The 24,026-nt window shown below is 36.1% G+C and overlaps 1 protein-coding gene across 1 annotated transcript in view; it reads right to left on the reverse strand.

The window, feature by feature from the left end:
• The window catches only part of spn-E (tudor domain containing 9 protein spindle E), a 469,695-nt gene that overhangs the window by 226,122 nt on the left and 219,547 nt on the right, over positions 1-24,026 (reverse strand). Inside the window, exon 16 of the mRNA XM_090399558.1 lies at positions 8,461-8,592. Coding sequence (XP_090255684.1) covers positions 8,461-8,592 — 132 coding nt within the window. The remainder of the gene's footprint in view (positions 1-8,460; positions 8,593-24,026) is intronic.

The following is a 24,026-nucleotide window of genomic DNA, read 5'->3' on the forward strand; positions in this document are numbered from 1 at the left end:
AGTGCCATCGATTCTTAAGCATTTTCATTAAAACCTTTTCATCTTTCCTGTTTGACAGTGATCCAGCTCTTTGATCTGTACAGAACCACTAGGAGTGTATCATTGAGTTGAGGGCTTTTTAATCTTTAGGCTATGGCTAACTTTTTTTCCTCCATACTTATTCACATCTGACAATCCAAGACTTATTCAGTCTTCAATGATTAATGATCAGAGGTAAACAAAACTGTCCACTTGTTTTGTTCTTTTATTATAGCATTGACATATTTTCATTGTGCCTATTACCATAATTTTATTAGTTTTTTATGACTATTTTGCCTATTTCTCTTTAGGAGTACCCTTATTTATTTTATGATGTCATTGGCTTTTTACTCAATTTTTAGGGCATTACTAGTGTTTTAAAGACAGATACATGAATATAAGGAAGGAATAATTTTGGGCATACCTTTGTAGGATGTTTTTGGTTGTCTTCTGTTTTGAGTAAAATCAGGTGAGTAGCAATAACCATTTATACATTACTGTTAAAGTATGACTGAAATGAAGGGGGAGGGGGGGATGTGGAGATAGATGTGAGAGAATTGCAGATAAGACAAAAGGTATGTGAATTTAAAACCTGGGTTTTCAAGGGTGGGCTGCGAATTCTTTGGGAAGAAGGTAGAATATGATGAAACAAGATTAGGGATGGGAGTAACAGGGAGAGAGCCATTTCGACAAAGTGTCATCTTTGGAGCTTCTGTCTCCAAAGATGACACTTTGTCGAAATGTCTTTACTCAAAACTTCTGTTTTGAGTAAAATCAGGTGAGTAGCAATAACCATTTATACATTGCTGTTAAAGTATGACTGAAATGAAGGGGGAGGGAGGATGTGGAGATAGATGTGAGAGAATTGCAGATAAGACAAAAGGTATGTGAATTTAAAACCTGGGTTTTCAAGGGTGGGCTGTGAATTGTTTGGGAAGAGGGTAGAATATGATGAAACAAGATTAGGGATGGGAGTAACAGGGAGAGAGCCATTTTGACAAAGTGTCATCTTTGGAGCTCGTGGGAAAAGTGGAGGCTATGTCATGTTGGCTTAGTATTTTTGTCTTGGGTGTATCCGTGATCTTTCCTACTAGTTGGAGTCATGACCTAATTTTTATGTTGGAACTTCCAACTCTCTGAGATTATATAGGGGCAGTGAATGTTTGAGTTTGCCACATTTTATGGTTATTATTTCCAATATTCTAAGCATCGTTTCATTTTCCTGTATGTCTACTATTACGGCTTTGTCAATTTGCAGGATAATCTTCTGTTCAAGAGCATGGGCTGCTATTTCTGTTTTTCCTGTATTTTGTATTATGTTTTTCTTTTGGTTACTACATTTCTTATTGCTTAAATGTCCTGGGATTTGTATGTTACAGTCATTAATGGTAAAACATAAGATCTGATCATGAAACCTGTGTAGGTAACTGATGTCACCTGCACAGCTCTTGAACAGAAGCATACCCCACAAATCGACAAAGCTGTAATAATAGACATACAAGAAAATGTAACAATGCTTAGAATATCAGAAACAATAACCATAATATGTAACAAAAACTCAAAAATGTTCACTGCCCCTATATAATCTCAGAGTTGGAAGCTCCACAACATAAAAATTAGGTCACAAGTCCGACAAATAGAAAACACACAGATAACACCCAACATGACATGACATAGCCTCCACTTTTCCCACAAGCTCCAAAGACAACACTCAGTCGAAATGGCTCCCACCCCTAATCTTGTTTCATTATATTCTATACTTCTACCCCCCCCCCAAATAAAAAAAAAAAAATTTCTATCTTTCACATTCTTTCCAAAAAATTCACAGCCCACCTTTGAAAACTTGGGTTTTAAATTCACATACATTTGTCTAATCTGCAATTCTCCAACATCTTTATGTCCACATTTCCAATCACATCCCCTTCCTTTCAGTCATACTTCAGCAGTAATAATAAATGGTTATCGTTACACACCTGATGCTGCTCAAAAAGAAGACAACCAAGAAATCCTACAAAGGTATGTCCAAAATTATTCCTTATATTCTTCATGTATCTATGAAGAATATAAGGAATAATTACTTGTCTTTAAAAGATCAGTAATAAGGAAAAGTACTTGTCTTTAAAAGATCAGTAATGTCTTAAAATTTGAGTAAAAAGCCAATTACATCACAAATAGGGGTACTCCTAAAGAAAAATAGGCAAAACAAAATAGCCATAAAAAATTAATATTAATTTAGAGGAGTAATATGAAAATTTTCCAGAAATAATATCTGCCATAATTTTTATCTGCAAGTTTTATTTGTTGCTGATTAGACTTAGATTAGAAATCACTGATATTCATCATTAATTTTCTGATATGTACCACAAGGGATGTTCAGGGTACTATGAGCACTACATGATTAAGTTTACGTTATTGCTAGTCTATCAACAATTTTCCTCCGAACTGGTCTATTACTTGCCAGCACTCCACAATATCTAATTAAATGTTAGATATTGTCATATCTAACATTTCGTGCTTCTCAGGCACCTCTGAACGAATCAATCCACTTAGATCTTGGTCTTCCTCTGGGTCGCTTTCTTACCATCTTGGCATCAAACATGTTTTGCTAACCTTTCGCACCCATTTTATGTATGTGACTATACCACCACCACCACCTTACATTAGCTCTTCCCACAAATTCTTGAATGATAATGTCAAGTTTCTTTCTAATATATTCAATTTTTGGATATATTAGAAAGGAAGTGCTTTATTTCTAACCATAACTTAAAACTGGTTTGAAAGCTGTTAGTTGAATAAATTTATTCAACTAACATCACTGATATTAGAATTAGCTACATTATTGGCTATTAAAATAATATCATCTGCACTTTTGGAATGGGTGATGCTTCTTGCATGGACAGTTACTCCTAGGTAACTCTCCAACAACCTCTCCAAGAAATAAATATAACAAGTAAGGAGGAAGGAGCTTTATTCGCATCCCTGCATGACTCTCCTCTGGGATGGAATTTTACTTGTTTCAATATTCCTGAATAGTTTTACTTGCCTATGTTTCTTCAGCTTTTTCTGATTATATTGATTAAGTATGGTTTTAATCCTTTTTCATGCAGTTGATCCTATCATATAGTTTTTGTCTACTGAATCAGACTTGCTTGCAGTCTATAAAGCACACACTTTTTTTCGAGTAAAACCTGCAAGTCTTCAGAATGAAGACTGCATCATTGGTTCCTCTTCCATTTCTGAATCCCATTTATTCTTCTTCCATTACTTCTTCGTACTCATTCTGTATTTTGTTTTGAATGATTCCAATAAATATCTTATAAGCATGGCTAAGCAAGCATATGGGTCTTATCTCCTTTTATATGTATTGGGACAATTTTACTGAGTCTCCAAGTCTTCAGGAATTTCCTCTTTTTCCAAAATAAGGTTGTGTGTGTGTGTGTGTGTGTGTGTGTGTGTGTGTGTGTGTGTGTGTGTGTGTATAGCTCAAATATTATATAGTCCATTCTCTTTTCCATTGTTCTTTTGGGATGCAGTCAAGTTCAGGTGTCTTCATTCTTCAATGATTTCACTGCCATGATAATTTCTTCTAGAAGTTTTGGTTTGGTTTGGCTCTTGTTTGGTCTAATAGGTCTGATGGGAGATATTTTTATATTTGAGTAATTGCAAGAAGTGTTTAGTTCAGAATGTTTCCATTTCTGCCAGTATTCCCATCACCTTATCTTCATCAAGCACAGCAATGGGGTAAGGGAAGTAGCTCTTTGCAATTTTGTTGATTGTTTTAAGTTCTAGTTGTCATCCCCCTCCCCCAAATGCATCTTTGCATTCTGCTTTTCATTTGGTCACTATTTCTACATTTTCTGTCTCTTTCTTGAATAAATTATAAGAGATTCTATTTTCAGAAGTGTGTGTATACACATACACACACAGTTAATTTTCATCCCTTCCTTATTTTCTACTATTGTATTATTATTTATTTAGCATATAGTATAAAAAAACTTCCCCTAGACCTACCTGGTGTTTACCAGGTCCTTTGCAGTTGTAAACTGTCTTACTTTGGCCAAACAGGCAGGACAGCAAATATCAGAATTTCGGAACACAAGGACTACATCTGTTTTCACAAATACAGTCATTCTGGGCTTGCGGACCATGTTCTGGATACACGCCACAGAATACGGTGGAAGAAAGCTACAGTGATACACCGTAGCAAATACAAATTTGAAAGACTCTTCATGGAATCAGCCTCAGCCCTAAGAAATTCTCCAAACCTCAACAAATTTGGTTGTATACGACTGCCCCAAATTTGGGAGGCCTACATCAGCAGACCTTCAGCCCAATTACCAAGAACACCTACTTAGCCCACTAGAGGGCACCATCAGGACTGTTAGGAGAACAATAGCTTCATCTCTTCATTCCCAGTTTCTGTGTTGTAGTGCCTAGGTGCACGTAACTTTTTTTGCAAGTTCCTTTAGAAGATGGCAACGTGACGTTGCCGAAATATCGGAAAATATTTATTAAAGTCTAATTTAATTTATATCCTTAACTATGTTGTTCAATTCCTTAAGTGTTTTAATAATAATAAGCATAAAAAAACATGACATCAAAATATATAAATACATATTTGTGCAGGCAAGATAAATGAAACAGGTAGTGCATATGTACAAATAACAGATAAAATAAAAAAAGTCACTAAAATTTTAAATTTAGTTCAGCTAGCCATCCAAGATCTGAAGGATCTCTGCCTCAAAGAAGTCTCTCAGGTTGCCAGGGTAGGCTATGCTGCAATCCTCCACAATGTTCTGAATGCTTTGGTTTGTGGCCCCACAGTCATATTGGAATATATGCAATCTTCTTCACTTGTGTAAGCTGTTTTGAAGATATCATGTCCTTGTGCATATCCTATTTAAGCTTTTCCATAGACATGGAAGTGCAATCCCTTTTGGGTTTTGGTTAGAAGGATATACCTGTTCAAGTCTGGTGGCCATTTTTCTTTCCAAGTTTCTAGCCACTTCAAATTCACATTGAAATCACTATGTACTAGTTCTTCAGCCAGTATTAGTAGAAAAGTTGTTGGGATTTAAAGCGATTTATACTTAAATGTGAGAGTAACCCAGAATCGTTAACTCTTATTCAGCAATTCTTCTTTACCTCTGATTCCAACAATTTCCTATGTCTTTCTTATTGCTCCCAGTTTTCCCATATTGATACCTGTATGCTGGGTTTTTAAGTTGTCTTGATGTTTATTATTTTTGCTTTGGGGCTATTACCTTCTCAAATCTGACATTTATTTTGTCTGTAATGAGTTATACATATCTATCTGTATTTATGGTATTTTAATTATATATGTTATGCTTCTGTTTTTGTGTTTAAGTAATAGCAAAACAATGTTACATAGTTTCTTTGAAACTGGTATCCATGTGCACTGCCCTAATCTGATGAACTGAAACAATGTTCTCCAACCAACAGGTTGTGGATTCAAGTCTCACTACTGGCACAGATGTTGATAAAAGCCTGCTCTTTCCTTTGCACCCTGTTCACTGTATCTGCATCACTATGGAAACCAGAAAACCATATCTGGGTTCATTATTCCATGTGGAACTGTAACAAAGCCTTGTAAAGGGGTGAAATAACTACCTAATCCTTACATACCAACGTTCATTTTAATATTGCAGCTATCTTTTTGGTTTGGTTCCATCTTTTAAGTATATCTCCATTTTTAAACAAATACAACTGTAACTGAGTTGTATTTGCAATCTTTCTATATGACCCTTGAAATTCAAACTTCTTATCTACTAAAACATTGAAGTGACAGCCATTTTCATATGTCCATACCATAATTCCTGCCTATTCAAATCATGTCAGATTACTGATTACCCTGCCTATCAGCATCATCATCATCAGTCAAATCCTCCCAAAAGTCACTAATAATGTAATGATTAAATAACAATGGATCAAGAACTGATCCTTGGGGTACACCACTGGTCACTTTAAATCTTGCAGATTCACACTCCCACACTACTTTCTAGGTGTGCCAGTTGGCCATCCTCTACTCAAACCAATGGTTTATAACTCAATCCCATATATTCCAATCTATGTAACAGGCATCCAACTCAATCCTACATCCCCAATCTATGTAACAGGCATCCATGCTGTATCTTGTGAAAAGCCTTATCAAAGTGAAAAAGTATCATAATGTATCCATTCCACTTATCTTCTTCAACTGTGACAGAAAATCAGAACAAGGCACTTGAACATGACTGTACCTTATTAAACCCATGCTGTTCATTGCGAAGTATAGACTGTCACCCCATTTTTCTATGGAACTTTATATTGGGAAAACTGATTCACTACCAATTTGGTGACACTGATAGGTTGATAGATGCATCAGCCTTTGCACTACCACCAATGTGCAAAGGGATTATAATACCTTCTTTCCACTCCTGTGAAATATTTCCTGTATAGAGATGCAAATTATGCAGCAAGGTCAAAGACAGTAAATTCAATTAAACACTTTTTTTTGCATTCATGGTGATATCCCAGGACATTCAGCCCTTATTGCTGAATTCTTTTTCAATTCATTCATTTATTTATATAGTTTCCTCCCTTTTCTCCCTCATCCCTATTGGGGTGAGTTGAGCTCCCTCAAGGGGGGGGTTAAGTATTTATGGCTGTATAGCCATGTGTTCACTGCGCCGGTTTGCCTGCTTGGCTATGGCTGAGGAAGATCCTTAAGCTCCTCACGTTGGCAAGGAATCGAACCCAGGACACTTCTTCCCCAGGCATATGGTTGCAAAGCGCATAGCCACTAGGCTAACTGCACGGTTTTTCAATTCATACAACAGCTTTAGTACCTTCTCCTCATGCATCTGAATTTTTTCCATCTAGTGTAAAGATAGCAATGAGCTCAATATTGCATACACCAAGTTGATAAGTCATAGCAAAATAGACATTCATTACTTGAATAATCTCTTTTGCATCTGCTGCTCACATACATCCAGAATCAAAGTTACTCTCTTGCATTCATTCTTTCTTTTACTTGTAGCATAATAGAATTCTTTTGGATTGTCTTTAACTTGCAGTTTCTTTCTATACTCACGCTTAACCTTCCACACTCGATATTCTTCCCATTTAACAACCAATATCATATCAATAGGCTCAAACCTGGTATTCTTCTCAGTTATAATTAGCTGCTTTGTATTTGAGCATATAACTGTTTCTGAACAGAACATCCATATACTAAAGTACTTCCCAGGTTAGTACAGCATGATTACCGACATCAAATGAAGGCAGAACAGTCATTTAACCAAAATTCCCTCTGACACCATAATCAGGTCTAATACTCCGACCTTGAGTTCCTTCTGTTGCATGCTGCTTGAAGAAGTTGTCTTGTAACAGCTCAATAAATTGGGTTTCAATTTCTCATGAGATTTCACAGCTACCTAATCATGTATGAATAATTATAGCATCCATGACGATTACTCTAAATTAACGATGCCAAGAAATTATATTCTTGGTTTAATCCTTTATCCAAGTGTAAGCAAACAATGTTTGTGCATGAAGTATTTTCACTACTGAACTACTTGATATATAGAGGCTAATAACTTCACATCAAATGCCTTAGTATCTCACATAATATACAGCACACACACCCTTTATGATGTGTATAATGCTACGAATTATGAGCAGGGCCACAACCACATAACATACATTAAGTAAGATGTACTTCATGCACAAGTAATGTTTGCTTACACTTGGATAAACGATTAAACCAAGAACATAATTTCTAGGCATCTTTAATTTATAATATAACCAAGCAAAAAAAAAAAACTTTCATCATTGAGCACTCATCAGGTTGATTTGGCAATGCATTTCATCGTCACTAGCAAATGATGCACTAGGTTTGTAATAACACCTCACCATGTACTTGAACTTGTTAGATTAGCCTACCTTACACAAGATGGCCTTAACTCATCACTACATGGAAAATTGTTATTAATATTACAACCATCGCTTTTTATCCTAACTGGACTCAAATCATCCAATATCATTTGCAGCACATCCCTCCTCCCTCATGTCTATCCTTCCTAAAAATACTGTACCCTATACAGTTGATACCATTAGTACATCTGCCTGAGAGCCAGGTCTCACTAATGCTTATGAGGCCACAGCATATTCACTAAAACTCAACACCTTTGTTTCTGATACTTCTGGCATTTGTGTACAGACATCAGTTACATTATGTGCCTCTCACTAACACCAGTTATGTTGGTGTTGTTACTGAAATATTACTTACAACTGCAAAAGATGCAGTTGTACTTAATTATAATAATAATTTTTCTTTCTTGCTTGTAACTCACAGATTTCATTCTTATTGAATTGAATTTTTTTTTTTTCTCCCCATAGAGATAAAACTGTTTAGCACTAATAACAGAAATATATACCTACTTCTTTTAGCACTAGAATGGCTCTTTCAATATCACCTAAACTAGGGGGATCTAATGCTAAGGCCAATAGTGAACGAGGCTCGCCAACATTAAGTTTCTTGGTAAGTAAGACAGTCTTCTCCAAAGGACAGCGCTAAATGAAAAGAAATGGAATGTATTATTTTGGGAATTAAATTCAAATATATACTATATATAGAAGAACAAAAAATGTTGAATACTTTTGGATGTTCCAATAATGGAAATGTTGCTTTATAACATCTACAAGCATTTCACTGTACAAATTGGAATGAAGAGTTATCAGATGACCAGTAAAAATATAGCAAATATGTAAAAAAAAAAAAAAAAAAAAAATGCAAAGAATAAATAAAAATGTATAAAAATTAAAAACCAAGCCTATCCATAGGGGCTAACTGTACTACAGGTTTATAAACTACATGGATGGGATCACAAAAATTTTAGAGAATTACACCCAAAAACACCTATAAAATAAATACTGCCGTTGACAGTAAGTTTATATCATTACCAGAGAGAAAAACTATGAAAAACAATGCAAAATAGTATTTTGAAAAAACTAATGAGAAACTAAACATTCATTGTTGAATTTCTCTGATACATGAATGTTCTTGATATTCAGAGAGAGAGAGAGAGAGAGAGAGAAGAGGATGAAAAAGCAAATAAAGGTCAACAGACAAGAGCTGGAAGAGGTTAGAAACTTCACATACCTAGGAAGCAACATGACAAATGATTTAGACTATAAAAAAGAGAAAATCTCTGATAGTAAAAGCTAAAGTAAACCTACAGTGAATCTCCCCATAAAGCTGAGAATGCTGAAAACATGCATATTCCAAATTGCTCTCTATGGTGTTGAAAGTTTATTTTTCACTTGGTTAGAGTATAATAAATTTAGTTTTATCCTTTATCCAAGTGTGAGCAAACAAAGTTTGCACCTGAAAGTATCTTCAGGACTGGGGTAAGGTGGTACAACACCAGGCAACTCGTTGCAAAGGTGGAGCAAGCTAAGATCAATCCTATCTCAGTATCTCCCATAATGCAAAACACATCTCCTTGTGGATATGTATAATGTTATACATTAAGGGAAGGGCCACTACCCAGACTAGTTTCGACCTTTATCGAGGTCTCTTCAGTGGGAGATGACCTTGCTAATGCTTCTGCCTGGTATCTCCACTTGGGCCTGGCTCCCACTGAAGAGACCTCAATAAAGGTCGAAACTAGTCCGAGTAGTGGCCCTTTCCTTAATGCATAACATTATACATATCCACAAGGAGATGTGTTTTGCATTATGGGAGATACTGAGATAGGAGTGATGTTAGCTTGCTCCACCTTTGCAATGAGTTTCCCGGTGTTGTACCACCTTACTCCAGTCCTGAAGATACTTTCAGGTGCAAACTTTGTTTGCTCACACTTGGATAAAGGATTGAACTAAATTTCTGATAGTCTAACCAAGTGAAAAATAAACTTTTAACATTAAGACAAATATTGACTTTCAAAAGAACGTATTATAGAAAGATTCTATAAATTGGATGGGTACAAAAAAGTAACAAATGAACTATATCACAAAATAAACAGCAAAGAAAATCTAATGCAGAAAATAATTCAAAGGAAACTGAAGTTTTTTTGGTTTTTTTTGGGACATATCTGCAAAATGATCAAATTCCTGATGCTTGGTAGGACAATATAAATGGAAGAGGACAGCTAAGGCGAAATTGAATAGACAATGTGAAGGAATGGTATGGAAAGAGTTTGCAGGATTTGAGTCACCTGGCAATGGACAGAGAGAAATGGCAAAGAATGGCAAAACAAGCATCAGACACCAATGGGCATTGGACCCATGGGCAATAATGAGTGTTCTGGTCTCATTGCATCCTGTTCAGTTTCTTAGCTATGAGAAATAAAAGCAATTAGTGAAGAATGCTTGGGAAAAAATTATATATTTTTTTGTTTGCATGGTTAGCTTAGTAGCTGTGCACTTTGCAACCATATGCCTGGGGAAGGAGTGCCCTAAGTTCGATTCCCATCGGTGACATGAAGAGCTGAAGGATCTTCCTCAGCGATAGCCAAGTTAGCTGGTCTTGGGCGTGGACAGTAGGTTTTTTCCCCCCCAGGTTATCCTGGGGTTTTTCATCCTGCAAAGTAGGCAAACCAGCCTTGAGAACTCAACACTACAGAAAATAGGATACACCGGAGTGTAGGGCTGACCACCTTATCCTGTGAATGGTTTGAGATTAAATGATTAATAAACCCTTGACACCGCAAGGTAAAAGAGGGAAAAAGGAAGATGATGAGAAGCTACAATTTCTTTTACCAGTTTTTTTTAAACTTTCATTTAATTTGAGATGTCTTCTAATTGTCAATGATTTCTATAGCAATTCTGAATCATTTTTTTGAAATAAACACAAGAAATTTCTTTGAATATTGGAATACTATGTATTGAATAACAAACTATAAAAACAGAAGAAAACCCACATTAAAACTTATATGTAGAATTTTTGCAAAGTTTCATAGGCATCTTCAGTACAAAATTACAGAACAGCAATCAAACAGAAAATTCTAAAATGTGCTGCATTCACAGCTAATATAAAACAACTAAAATAGTCAATTTCCAAACTGGGAAAAAAAATATAAGTTAGGAAAGATTATAGCAGATTTAAAAAGAGTACTAACTGTATAAATGTATGATTTTTAACCCAAGTTAGGAAATTGACTGTTTCAGTTGTCTTACATTAGCTTATTAACATTGTGCTTTATAGAATTTTCTGTTATTGTTTGATTGCTGCTCTGTAATTCTATACTGAAGATGACTATAAAACTTATGCAAAAAAATCATACAGATAAGTCTTAACATCCTCCATGCTTATAGTTTATTACGAAATGTTTCATTTTCTACAGCATGGAGGTGCAATCTATAGGTTGGTAAATGTGTAAAAGGAGACAAATGATACAATATGCCAGAAATGTATACTGATTGGGAAGACTTAGAAAGATAAAATGCTAAATGTAAAGAATTTCAAATAAGGGAGTTAAATAAGATGAAACGCCAAACAGCTATTTTTTGATTTAATAAAACTTGATTTTATAAAAAAGGGGATAAAACTTGATTTTATCCCCTTAAGGGAGTTAAATGTTATGATGTGTCAGGTATTAATGGGTGCTATGCAGAATGTGAGCAAGAATGGAGATGTTAGAATGCAAAATGGTAATAGTGGTTCGAAAGAGGCGAGAAACTTGTTTAGGGAGGGGAGGAGCAGCATGAAGTTGGGAATTTCAAGGCTTCAGCAAATGGTGCAAAGTACTACATGTGAGTGGGAGAGACTAGAAAAGCCCTTGACAACAGCAGGAAAGGAGAGGAAACATATGAAGTAAAGAAAGGATCATGAAAGACATGATCTTCTTTCATGATATAATCCATGTTCAGAGGTGTGCTTGATAAATGAGCAATAAAAGTATGTTTTTTTTTGCTTTTTTTTGGTGAGGAGAGATTTGACATATATGCAAGTAAATAGAAAGTGGATTGTATGATTGTGTTGTTTCAAATAAATAATTTGGAAGAGATAATTATGATAAGAGTGAATTGAAAAAAAAGAGCAAATGAGTCAAGATTATGTTTGTTGTCATGATATGACAGGAGTGAGTTGAGATAGAGAACTGACTATAAATCACTGAGTAGGCTATATAGAAAAAGGTGATGTACAGTATCTTTATGTAAGGTATGACTGATTGTCCAAAGGATTTCTAATTGCAAGATGGATTATTATGCTTGAATAGTTGTGTCAGGAGCTTGGAGAAATTCATGTTCAGTAAGCGAGCAAATATGAATAGACAGGGAATGTCTGTATGATTGCAAGAAAGCATGGATATGCTAATTAAATCAAGAAGTCACAAACTGAATGCATTGAAGAGAAAAATGATAGTACATTAGGAATAAGGGCAAGAAGTTCTTAGCATTCAAAAATGTAGCAAGACCAAAAATTATAGACATTGATGAGACATGGCTAACAGAAGGAGACATTTAACTACAAGAATGGGATGTAATAAGATCAAGTTTATTCATGCAGGATAGAGCATTGCTAATGACCACAAAGGAATTAAATCCAATCAATAGAAATCTCCACTAGGAGCAATACACTACAGACAAATCTTATGACTACAAGGAAGACAATTTATTATGAACAATTTCAACTATGTGGAGGGATACAGACTGGAAGGAGGAGACATGCCTCTAATCTGCAAAAGTAATCTTGTGGTTCTGACTTGGAAGGTGATGCATGTAAGAGCTTGAGCAAGAAGGAATATATGTAGAACTATAAGGCAGGTGATTATAAACTTAAGAGGCAGCACCTTTACATGAGAAATTGCATGCAAATCCCCAGCGTTCACTTAAAAGAACCGAGTCAACCTCTTGATTAAGAATTAATTGCACAGGAGTTAAATGGATGAACAACACTTTAATGCAAGAGCTGTATAAAAGGAAAATTATGTGGATTTAATATTGTGAAAAGATTGACAACGAGACTCAGGAGCCCTTTATGTATAGGCTAGGAAAGTCAGTCATGATGAGAAAGGCAAAAATCAAATTATTAAAAGACATTTCAAATTATGAAAATCTGAACAAAGCCAACGAAATTCAGGAAAATTTTACTGCTATGCAGCAAGTAAAAGGATGTGGATGGAAGAATGAACACAGTACTAATGTACTATAAGTTGATCTACCAACCTATCGTGTATAGGCTCAACATAAAAAAAAAAAGCTCTCTGGTATTGAGGAAGGTTGGTTGGTTAGTTTATTGGCACAAAACAACAAAGGTCATACTGCACCATAGTAAAGGTTACAGCTCTACTTAAACAGTCAAAGAAAAATTGTAAACAATATGCATGTATACAAAAACCAAACCAAGCAATGCAGCATACACATTTAAACAAAGGTTACAGAAGCACAGTCAAGCACAAATAGCAAATATACTCAAACTTTGTTTTCGGACTCCCACATTGATTTCCTGCTTTGAGAACTACAAAATGTAGTGTTTGATGTCCTTGCTATTGGTGAAATCCAAAGCAGCTCTGAATTAACAGCAAAATGGAATAATGATAACTAAATATTCCTGGGACCTTCAGATAACACTAGAATGAGACACAACAGATGGACAGTCAGAGTAACTAACTGGTATCCAAGAGAAACCAAAAGGAAACCTGGAAGACTTAAGGTGGTAAAAACCCAATGATCAAGAAAGTTGGAAGAAAATGAAGAAAGTCTCAAGACAGGAACAGCTGGACTCTTTATGACCTGCAGTTATGGAGAAATCCTGATTGAAATCACAGGTCCATCAAGATAATATACAGTAAAATAGAAATTAGTAAACAATACGCATGCACAAAAATTAAGTTCCACAATGCAGCATCTACATATAAACAAAATTAAAAGGTTACACAAATACAAGGACAAGGGATACAGCAATATATAATTAGTAAAAAAAATAAATTAGTAAATAATATGTATGTACAAAAGTTAAGAAATGCAATATCTACGAGGGTGATCTGAAAGGTTTTCGGCCTAACAATGAAAAAAATTTATAATTTCGAAATTATTTTTATTTTTCACCATAATCTCTGTTAAGATTAATACATTTATTCCACCAATGCTCCAGCACCATTATCCCATCCCTGTAGTGGTTCTCAGTAAGATCTGCAAAATACCTGTCTATAGCTGCAATCACCTCTTGATTCGAAGAAAACACTGACCAGCGAGGAAGTGTTTTAGTTTTGGGAGGATATAGAAGTCGGAGAGAGAGAGCCAAATGTGGGGAATAGGGTGGATGTTCCAACAATTCATGGTGCAGATCCCTTAATTTTCCCATTGCCAAAACACCTGAGTAGGTAGGTGCATTGTCCTGATGAAAGATGATTTTTTTCCTTCTGCAAACACCAGGTCTTTTCTCACTAATTTTTTTGTCTAGTCTGGTTAAAAGATTGGAATAATATTCCCAGGTTATTGTTTTACTCTTTTCAAGGTAATTAATAAACAAAATGCCTTTAGCATCACAAAAAACCGGTGCCATGATCTTGTCTTCTTTGGGAAAAGTGAAGAAGAAGAGTGCCCATAAACTTTTATGAACTTCGAATGACTTTCTTTTGCTATTAAACCTTCTTTTACAAAGAATTTTATAACCGCATGATACTCATTTTTATCTATAAATGGCTTCTGTCCACTGTTGTGACTGCCTTTGAATTCTGGTGTGTAATGGCAAATCCAAGTCTCATCCATAGTAATAAATCAACACACAAAATCAGTTTTATTCTTGTTAAAATGCTCCAAGCACTGTTCAGAGATTTTCATGCAAGTACGTTTTTGATCTGCTATGAGCAAGCACAGCACCCATCTTGCACTAAGCTTTTTCATTTGCAATTCTTCATGCAAAATATATCCTACACATTCTTTTGAAATGCCTATAGTCTCAGCAATTTCACGCACTGACTCGCCGGATATCCAATACAAATTTGTGCACTTGATCAACGATATTTGGTGTTGTTACACTTTTTGGACATCCTTCACGTGGATAATCTTCAAGGCTAGTATGGCCACGCTTAAACTCGGCAGCCCATTTAATTGTCAAAAGTGAAAAAGAAGAGTGCCCATAAACTTTTATGAACTTCGAATGAATGTCTTTTGCTATTAAACCTTCTTTTACAAAGAATTTTATAACCACATGATATTCATTTTTATCTATTTCAAGAGATACGGACAACTTTTGCTTCAGACAGATGTATAAAACAAACTACTTGATAGAATGACTTGCAATTTCACATGGGTGCTTATGACAGATGTAACAACTTAGGGGGGGAAAAAATCGTGCCAACAGTGTTGATATATGCTCAAGGCAGAGAACTTTTCAGACCACCTTCGTACATATAAAAAAAATTAGTCAAATGTGTTTGTACAAAATAATTCTTTGTAGAAAGTTAAAAACATCATGCAATCTGCCTGAGTGTATTATGACTTGGCTCGATAGGTAAAAATTTAATTCCTCTCTTGTGTAAAGTGCTGGCACTCCACCAGAATATAACAAATAGTAAGATGTGTATTGCATTTTTCACACATGGGAGGGTCATAGCCCTCAGTAAATGAGAATGTGTAAGATGACTGACCTATGCAGAGACTAGAAAGAAGAGCTTCATCTCTTTTCTTTATAATTTGACTAGAATGCCGATGCTTAATTTCAAGCTTAATGTCATAATTTCTTTGTCAATGCTTCCTGCCATTATGACTGGCATTGAGCAATTAGCTTTGATCTTATAAACTGTCTGCAGTCTGTATATGGTACTGTCAAAACAGTACATGGAGAAAGTATGAGCCGATTTAGCAACTGCAGTCTCATTCCCCTTAATTCCAATGTGGCTAGGAATTCGGTACAATTGAATATCAAAATTAAGGATTTATTTCATACTGCAGGAGTAACATCTCATACAGCACTGAAGGTAGATTATACATAAGAGAGGAGAAAGCCCTGCTAAGAGCTCAATGAGTCTGTAATAAGTTACACACTTATGCTAGTGATTTTCTTTTATATGCACAAGTGCAAGCTGAATGGCATTCAACTCTGCTGTATAATTACTTCATTCAGGTGGGATGTAGTTGGAGATAATCATCATCAAATTCCTGTCATGTACTCTCAAGGAACACTCCTTGAGAGTACATGACAGGAATTTGATGACATGATATGATAGTACTACATGAAAAATTTACATCATTACTAACTTTCTATCTACAATTTTCTTCCAAATCAGTTTGTTAGCTGTCAAGACTCCAACATTATCAGATCTCATATTTTTATCTTCTAAGTAACTTTTTACCATATCAATCCACCTATATCTTGGTCTTCCTCTGGGTCATTTTCCTGCCAACCTTGCAGAGAACACTTATTTTGCTAATCTTTCCTCTCCCATTGTGTTTAAGTGACCATACCACCTGCAGATTAGCTCTGCTAATGCATTCCTGGATGCTGACAATGTTACGTTCTTTCCTAATATCCTTGTTTTTAATATGATATTGCCACTGATGTCATCTACCTCTATAATCTTTCTCAGGACTCATATCTGCAGTCTCTTGTCTTTGGTCAAGTGTTTTACTTCTGATCCAGCTCTCAGATTCATAAGTTAAAACTAGTTTGAGCACTGTCTTGTATACAGTGTCTTGTGTGGCAATGCGACATTGCCAAAATATAGGAGGCATTTATTAAAGTTTCTTTTAATTAATATTCCAGTATACGTTGTAAATTCCTTAAATAAAATTTTATTAGTCAAGTTAAAAATGGTTGTGAATACTAGAGAAGTAATAAAAACTATATTTGATATTTACCTAAAATAAGAATCTCCCAAACTTTTGGAGAGAGAGAGACACATAATCAGATTAGGCTGGTGTAAAAGGCATTCATAATCAAATCTGCTTCTATGGAGAATAGAAGCTTCATTCCACATACTGTGTTTAGTATCAATACTATGCTGTGGCAGACACTTTTGAGATTTCAAGTGTTGAATGTAGTACTACTGTTGATTAATTCCTACAGAATGGCCTTCTGCTCAAAGAATGTCAAATTATATTCACAAGCAATCTGGTAAACACCAGAATGTGGCGTTTACCGAAATGCTTAAAATATGTGGGATTAAGGTAACATTTCTTCAAAATTCTACCAATTGGTTCAGAGATGCTAGAAATATTATGATAATTACTGACTACTTCATAGAGTCCTTAGACTCATCAATAAGCCTTAAACATCATGCCATGCACTATCCAACATTGGTGCAATATTTAGCTTTGAACTCATTCACAGTTGTGGCACCCCCACAACAAACTCTGGCAACCTATTCCTCTCATTTATCCCTCTCCAAGCAAAAAATCTAGCCACGACACCCTTGCTAAATACACTCTTACCAGTGGCATTGTGTGCCCATTTCAGTTGGGTGTGCTGTTGTGTGGGTTATGCAACCGGGACGACAAATTTCAATTTGTCGTCCCGGTTGCATAACCCACACAACTGCAGCACCCATGCATACTGTCAAATTTTCAATTTGACAGTATGCATGGGTGCCGCAGAAAATTTTCCGGGGGGGGGGGGGGGGAGCAAAGCATGGAAAAATTACATTAATAAATTTTTATAATTATTGATGTAATTAAATAATTACATCAATAAACACTTATCATTTTTTATGCAATTATTTGTTGATGTAAACTATAAATACATTATTTTCATTTTACATCGACTTTAATGATCTTTAATTCTTGGGGAAAAAAAAAGTATTCAAAATAAATAGTTTTTAGCACAATTTCATATATAAAAAAATTGACCGGCATATTTTATTAAAAATCAGTTAATTAATCCCAAAATCCTAAATCAAATTATTTCAGTTTAAAAGCAAAAAAAATTCATAAAACTAACAAGTATAATAATAATATTACATACACTTTCCTTTTAAAAATGTATTTTTCTGTTTAAATTTGTTTCACTATAAATTTACAATTCACTCAGTGATTCACTAGACACAGAGCAAACGAACGCTGGTCGCTGTTCACAACAGTTAATTTTTTTCACAAATCAGAAAAAGATGAACCAAAAACAGAAACACATGCTTTATTGCTGCAATAAAACAAGTGTTCTATGGCTACCCAGCCGTGGGCCGAAACAGGCCAACCCATAATAAAATTTTAAGACAGAAAAAGTATCCCATAGTCGAGGGTGTAAGGTTACATATTATTATTTCGGGCAACTCCAAGGAGTCAGACTCATCGAGGGAGTCCCTAACTTCATGTCAAACACAACTATTCGACATTCACCCAGTATCTATCATACCTTGCCTTGAACTCATTCACAGTCATAGCACCCACAACAGACTCTGGCAGCTTATTCCACTCATTTACCACTCTCTAATTAAAAAACCTAGCTCTAACACCCCTGTTAACCACATTCTTGCTCAGCTTCCATGTATGGCCCCTAGTCCTCCCACCACCAGTCCTATTCTCAAAAATATCTTCTGATTAATCTTATAAAAACCCTTCAGTAATTTGAATGTCTCAATCATATCACCCCTTTTCCACCTATTAACCAATTTTTGCAACCCACAAATCTTCAATCTGTTCTCATAAGGTTCATTCCACAGACCTACCACCATCTTGGTCACTTGTCTCTGGATCCTCTCCACCTCCTCCCCATCAAGAAGAAACCGAGGTGACCAAATCTGGGCACAGTAGTCGAGATGAGGTTTTATCAAGGCTCGGTACAGAGGTACAATAACTTGCTTGTCTCTGCTCGTCAAGGTATTTTTCAACAACCAAGTGAGTTGATGAGCTGATTTAGCTACTTTTGCAATGTGCCCCCTAAACTTCATCTCCCTATCCACCAACACTCCCAAATCCCTGGCCTCAACTCCTGGAGTACGGTTCCACCAATGTGATATACTGCTGCTAATCTTTTCACCCCAAAATGCATAACCTTACATTTTGTCACATTAAATTGACATCCATTTTCCTTAGTCCAGTCCTCCAAATTATCCTGCAAAATTTTGACATCCTGTGCACTCACAATTGCTCTACCCAACTTTGCATCATCAGCAAACAAGTGAACACTTCCTCTCAGATCCTTTCCTATATCGTTAATGAACAAATTGAAAAGTAGTGGTCAAATAACAGAACCCTGCAGCACACCACAAGTCACAAGCCGTCTTTTGGACTCCAATCCTGAATAAACCACTCTCTGGTATCTCTCCATCAACCACCCTCCTATCCATCTCACCAACACTATATCCATCCCCATCTGCTCCAGTTTACTGATTACAGTTTCATGTGGTATCCTGTAAAAGTCCTTGGCAAGGTCCAGTAGAATCACTGAAAACTCATTAACCATATCCAGTTCAGTTGTCACTGTGTTATAAAAAAAAGTGAGCAAATTACTGAGGCATGATCTACCCTTCACAAAACCATGTTGTCCCCCACAAAGTATCCCATTTTCATGTATCCAATCCTGTATTCTTCTCTTGACTAGTTTCTCCAAGACCTTGACAACGATTCCTGATATGCTAATTGGTCGGTAATTTACAACAGCAGTCTTGGAACTTCCTTTATGCAGTGGAACTATTTTCCCCTCTTTCCACCCCCTTGGGACTAACCCAGACCCTGAGACTCAGATTAAACAAAATGGTCAAGGGTACTGACAATTCTTTAGCCGCTTCACATACGACATGAGCTGGTATACCATCCAATCTCACAGATGTATTGACATTAAGGTTTTGCAATAGACTACTCACCTCCACTTCATTCACCACAATTCCTGTATAATCTATTAGTTCATTCATTTCTGCAATGTCACCACCTGGAAGATATATTCTTGGAAAGTGCTCGCTCAGTAATTCAACTATATCAGCTGATTCGGTTACCTCCCTACCATCAGCATTCGTTAAAATCATTCTGCCATATACATTTTTTCTTTTACTTGCAACATATCGAAAAAACTATTTAGGATTCTCTTCAGCCTGCACTGCTAATGTTCTTTCATAATCCTTTTTTGCTTTTCTTACCACACTCGTTACCCTTCTGGCCTGCGCTTTATACCGTTGATGTGCCTGCAGGTCGCCTTTCTCCTTAAATTCCCTCCATAGTTGTTTCTTTTGCAGCTCAAGCTTAATGTTGTTATTCATCCATTTAACCCCTACTTGATTTATTATTCAGACTCTAGGTATACAGTCAGCTATTGCTTCATGCAAACACTTCTTAACTGCCTCCCATACACTGTCAACTTCTAGCCCTTGCAGTTGTACATGCCATGGCACTGTACCAATCAATCTCCTAAGCTTGTCATACTAACCAGCCCGATAATTCCACATGTGCCCTGTCTTAATTGTAAATTCCACACCTTTAGCCACCTCCAAGTCAAGACTATGATCACTCTCACCAACTGGTGGCAACATGGTCATATTCGTTACAGCCAAATTCTCAGATGCAATTACTAGGTCAAGCACTCTGACCCCCTAGTATTTTCCATTACATGCTGTTGCAGATAGTTATCCCTTAATAACTGCATAAAATCCAATTCCTTCCTCCTATGTATTCTCTCCTCCTTCCAATCAATGTTACCATAGCTGAAATCTCCCATAATAATTACCCTCCTTTCATTTCTTCTATTTGCTTATGCATACTATCTCCACCATCTAATTCCATCACCTGGTCTATAGCAGCACCCAACTGTATATTTTGTTCTGCTAGATTCAATCTCACACCAAATAGCCTCAAATGTGCTCTTTTCTCTATCCTGCAGTTCCCCTTCTATTCTGCTTGGCTGTAGCTCATCTGCTATCATCAATAACACACCTCCCCCCATTTTATTCTCCCCGTCTCTCCTGAATACACCATACCCCTCACATTCAATCCCACTAGCTGTGTCATCTTCTGTCAGCCATGTTTCACTAATGCCAATAACCTGTGGTCTGGAAGTGCCAACCAAGGCCAAAAATTCTTCCTTCTTGTTCCTAATACTTCTGGCATTTGTATACATGAATTGCAGAAGCAGATTTGTCCCATCCCTATGTTGATGCCTTATACTAACTATCCCATTCTGAATCGTGGTCTTTCCTACTCGCTTGGGCATATTACACACATTCACACACAACCCTCTCCCTAAAATCTGCATATCTACTCCCCGCCCCCTTAATAACTCTAGTTTCCCTGGTTCTGTACATTCACTTCCACTACATTCGACTACACCTTTTCAAGTCTCCGCACACCAAATCCATTCAAATGTAAACCATCCATTTTATATAAATCCTTTCGCCCATCGAACTCATTCCACACATCCACAAATTCCACACCACTCATGAAACATAAATCACGCATAAAGTCATAAGCAACTATGGCTCTCTTTCTATACTCTTCACTGTCATACCGTGGCAACAGACTCACCATCCTAACTCTTCACCGTCATACTGCGGCAACAGACTCACCATCCTAACTCTTCACCGTCATACTGCGGCAACAGACTCACCATCCTAACTCTCTTACTCTTTTCTTTTGCTACCTCAAGCAATTCCTTCACATCCTCATTCATAGCCTTTTTGTTTCCTTTCAAATCATTTGTACCCGCTACCACTATGAATTCCTTCACCCGCTGTTTTTGCATTCTAATTGACTCAGATTCTTTACGTTCGCACCGGGTTGGTATGATTTTGTTAAACTCTCAACTAACATGCCTCTTACTAAGGAATCTCCATACAACACACGCTCTTTCATTTTGTTCACACTCACTATCATACCCTTATTTTTTCTATCATACTTTTGCCGATTATTAGTTGGTACTCTTGCTTAAGATTTTTGCCAACGCTCCAGCTGCTGATTTACTCTATGTATCACTCTGCATAATAGAGCTATTTCGCTCATTGCGTCAGTGTCAACATTTTTATTCTCCGATTATTCATTCAATCGTTCTGTATACTTAACTTCATTCTCTCTTTCAACGCCACTCTCACAGCTATCAGGTACTACCTCGAAAATATCATCATTCATACCTCGAATATCGCTGTTATCAAGATTCTCACTTTCAACAACGATATCACTCACATGACCTGAAACACTCTTTAAATCCTCACATTCTTTACACTTTTTGCATACATTTACTCCACTATCGTTGTTTAACCAGACTCCAACCGCTCTACTCAATGCATACATTTCGCAAATGGTACACTGAATTTAAGTTAAGATATCTCAATCACTTTTACGAATATAATTTGTGGAAATTTTTTACTCGATCACGGGGGGGTCTCAGTTGTCGCCCCCTCTCTATGGATGCAAATGACCATATGATTGCATTTTTATTGATGTATGAAAGTTTTGAGAGTGTATAGTGCATCAGGGTTCATCTTAATTGATTCAATGCAATTAATTGCAGGATAACTTTGAATACTTCTGCAGTGGGGGAACAATCTGTTTTAGGATTTATTAGAAAACAACAATGAAGGAGAATGCTATATTTGGTTGGTATATCTGAAATACTCAAAGAAGAAAATATGTGAATCATCATTTATAAGACATGTGAGAATAGGAAACGAAAGGAAAGAATAAAGTGTGAGTAGAAATACTTTCATTAATGCTAAACGAAATATTAATAATTAACATTTGTGATATGTGTGTCCTATAAGTTGCTGGGTAGAGCGAATAGCACGAGCTTATAAAGTCTAGACATGAATAGTGAATTTATGATAGCATAATTAAAAAAAAACTTACGAGGAGACAGAGCATGGCAAGAATAAATATGGTTTGATGGAGCAGCCAATCATTTCATAAAATTTGTTGCCTATGTTATGTGCATTTCTCTGGTTTGTGTATATTTCGCTCCGTTTTCCAAGAATTTTATTTTGTTTACTGAGACTCAGAGTACATAACATCCAATCATTATTGGAATTATCCACACTTTCAGGAATTCTACATTCCTTAGTTTTTTTTTAGTATCAGTGGTTCGTCTGTCTTATCAATCTCACATCTGCTGGTATTTTTTTGTAGATCAACAACATCTTATAATACACAGAATATTCATATTTATTCAGGAAGAGATATTTTTTACTGTCTGTTGTTTCCGAAAACTAGAATAAAAATGCCTGTATATCGTTAAAAAACTTTGCAACCTCAGCAGATGATATACTGCATAGCAAGAAAAACATTTAGGTTTTTTTCTCCTAACATTCACTTTCAAATTTTCAGTTCCAGAAAACATGGGTAACAGCTGTTTGTGATACAGCCATCATACAGAAAGTGCTCAACTCATGACGAGTGACAACGTTCAATTGGATTGGTTGACACAATAACCAATCACAGATGCTAGGTGAGCTCAAAATGTTAGCTCACCTAGCCACGCCTACTCAGCAGCTTAAAAATACCACAATGCTAAGAATTTGACCCGCTGCATCCTCTTTACATATTTTCAAAGGGCACAAGGGTGTATGAATTTTGAAAGCACACCCGGGCTATTAACACAAATGTGACTATGTTTACGCGTCAAAAAGTGCCCTCTTCATGAAGCACTAATGCTTCATTATCCTCATGAAGAGGGCAATGAAGCATTATTATATTGTGTTTAATTTTAGGAATCATGCAAAGTCTGCAAACAATTAAGGGAATCTTTAACGAGAATAAATGCAAAAATATAATATCGGTGATACTGATATTTCGTGGATGAGCACCGCACACCCAGAATATTTGCCCGACTTTTACTCTGTTTCCAAAGATGACCTCTAGTTCTCCAACCACCAAACCTGTTCTGAAAATTTTCCTTGGTTTTAATCTTGAAAAAAATCATTCAGTAATTTGTATGTCTCAATCATATCATCTTTTTTTTTTTTTTTTTTTTTTTTTTTTTTTTACCTGTCAACCAATTTCTGTAACTCGGATATCTTCAACCTGTCTTCATAAGGTCCATTCCATAGCCCTACTACCATCTTGATCACTTGCTTCTGGATCTTCTCCACCTTCTCATCTCTCTAAGAAACCCAGGTGGCTAGATCTGCACACAGTAGTCAAGATGG

The sequence above is a fragment of the Typopeltis vanoorti genome, chromosome 10, assembly GCF_054136105.1.
Source record: "Typopeltis vanoorti isolate ZY-2024b chromosome 10, IOZ_Tvanoo_1.0, whole genome shotgun sequence".
Classification (NCBI taxonomy): domain Eukaryota; kingdom Metazoa; phylum Arthropoda; class Arachnida; order Uropygi; family Thelyphonidae; genus Typopeltis; species Typopeltis vanoorti.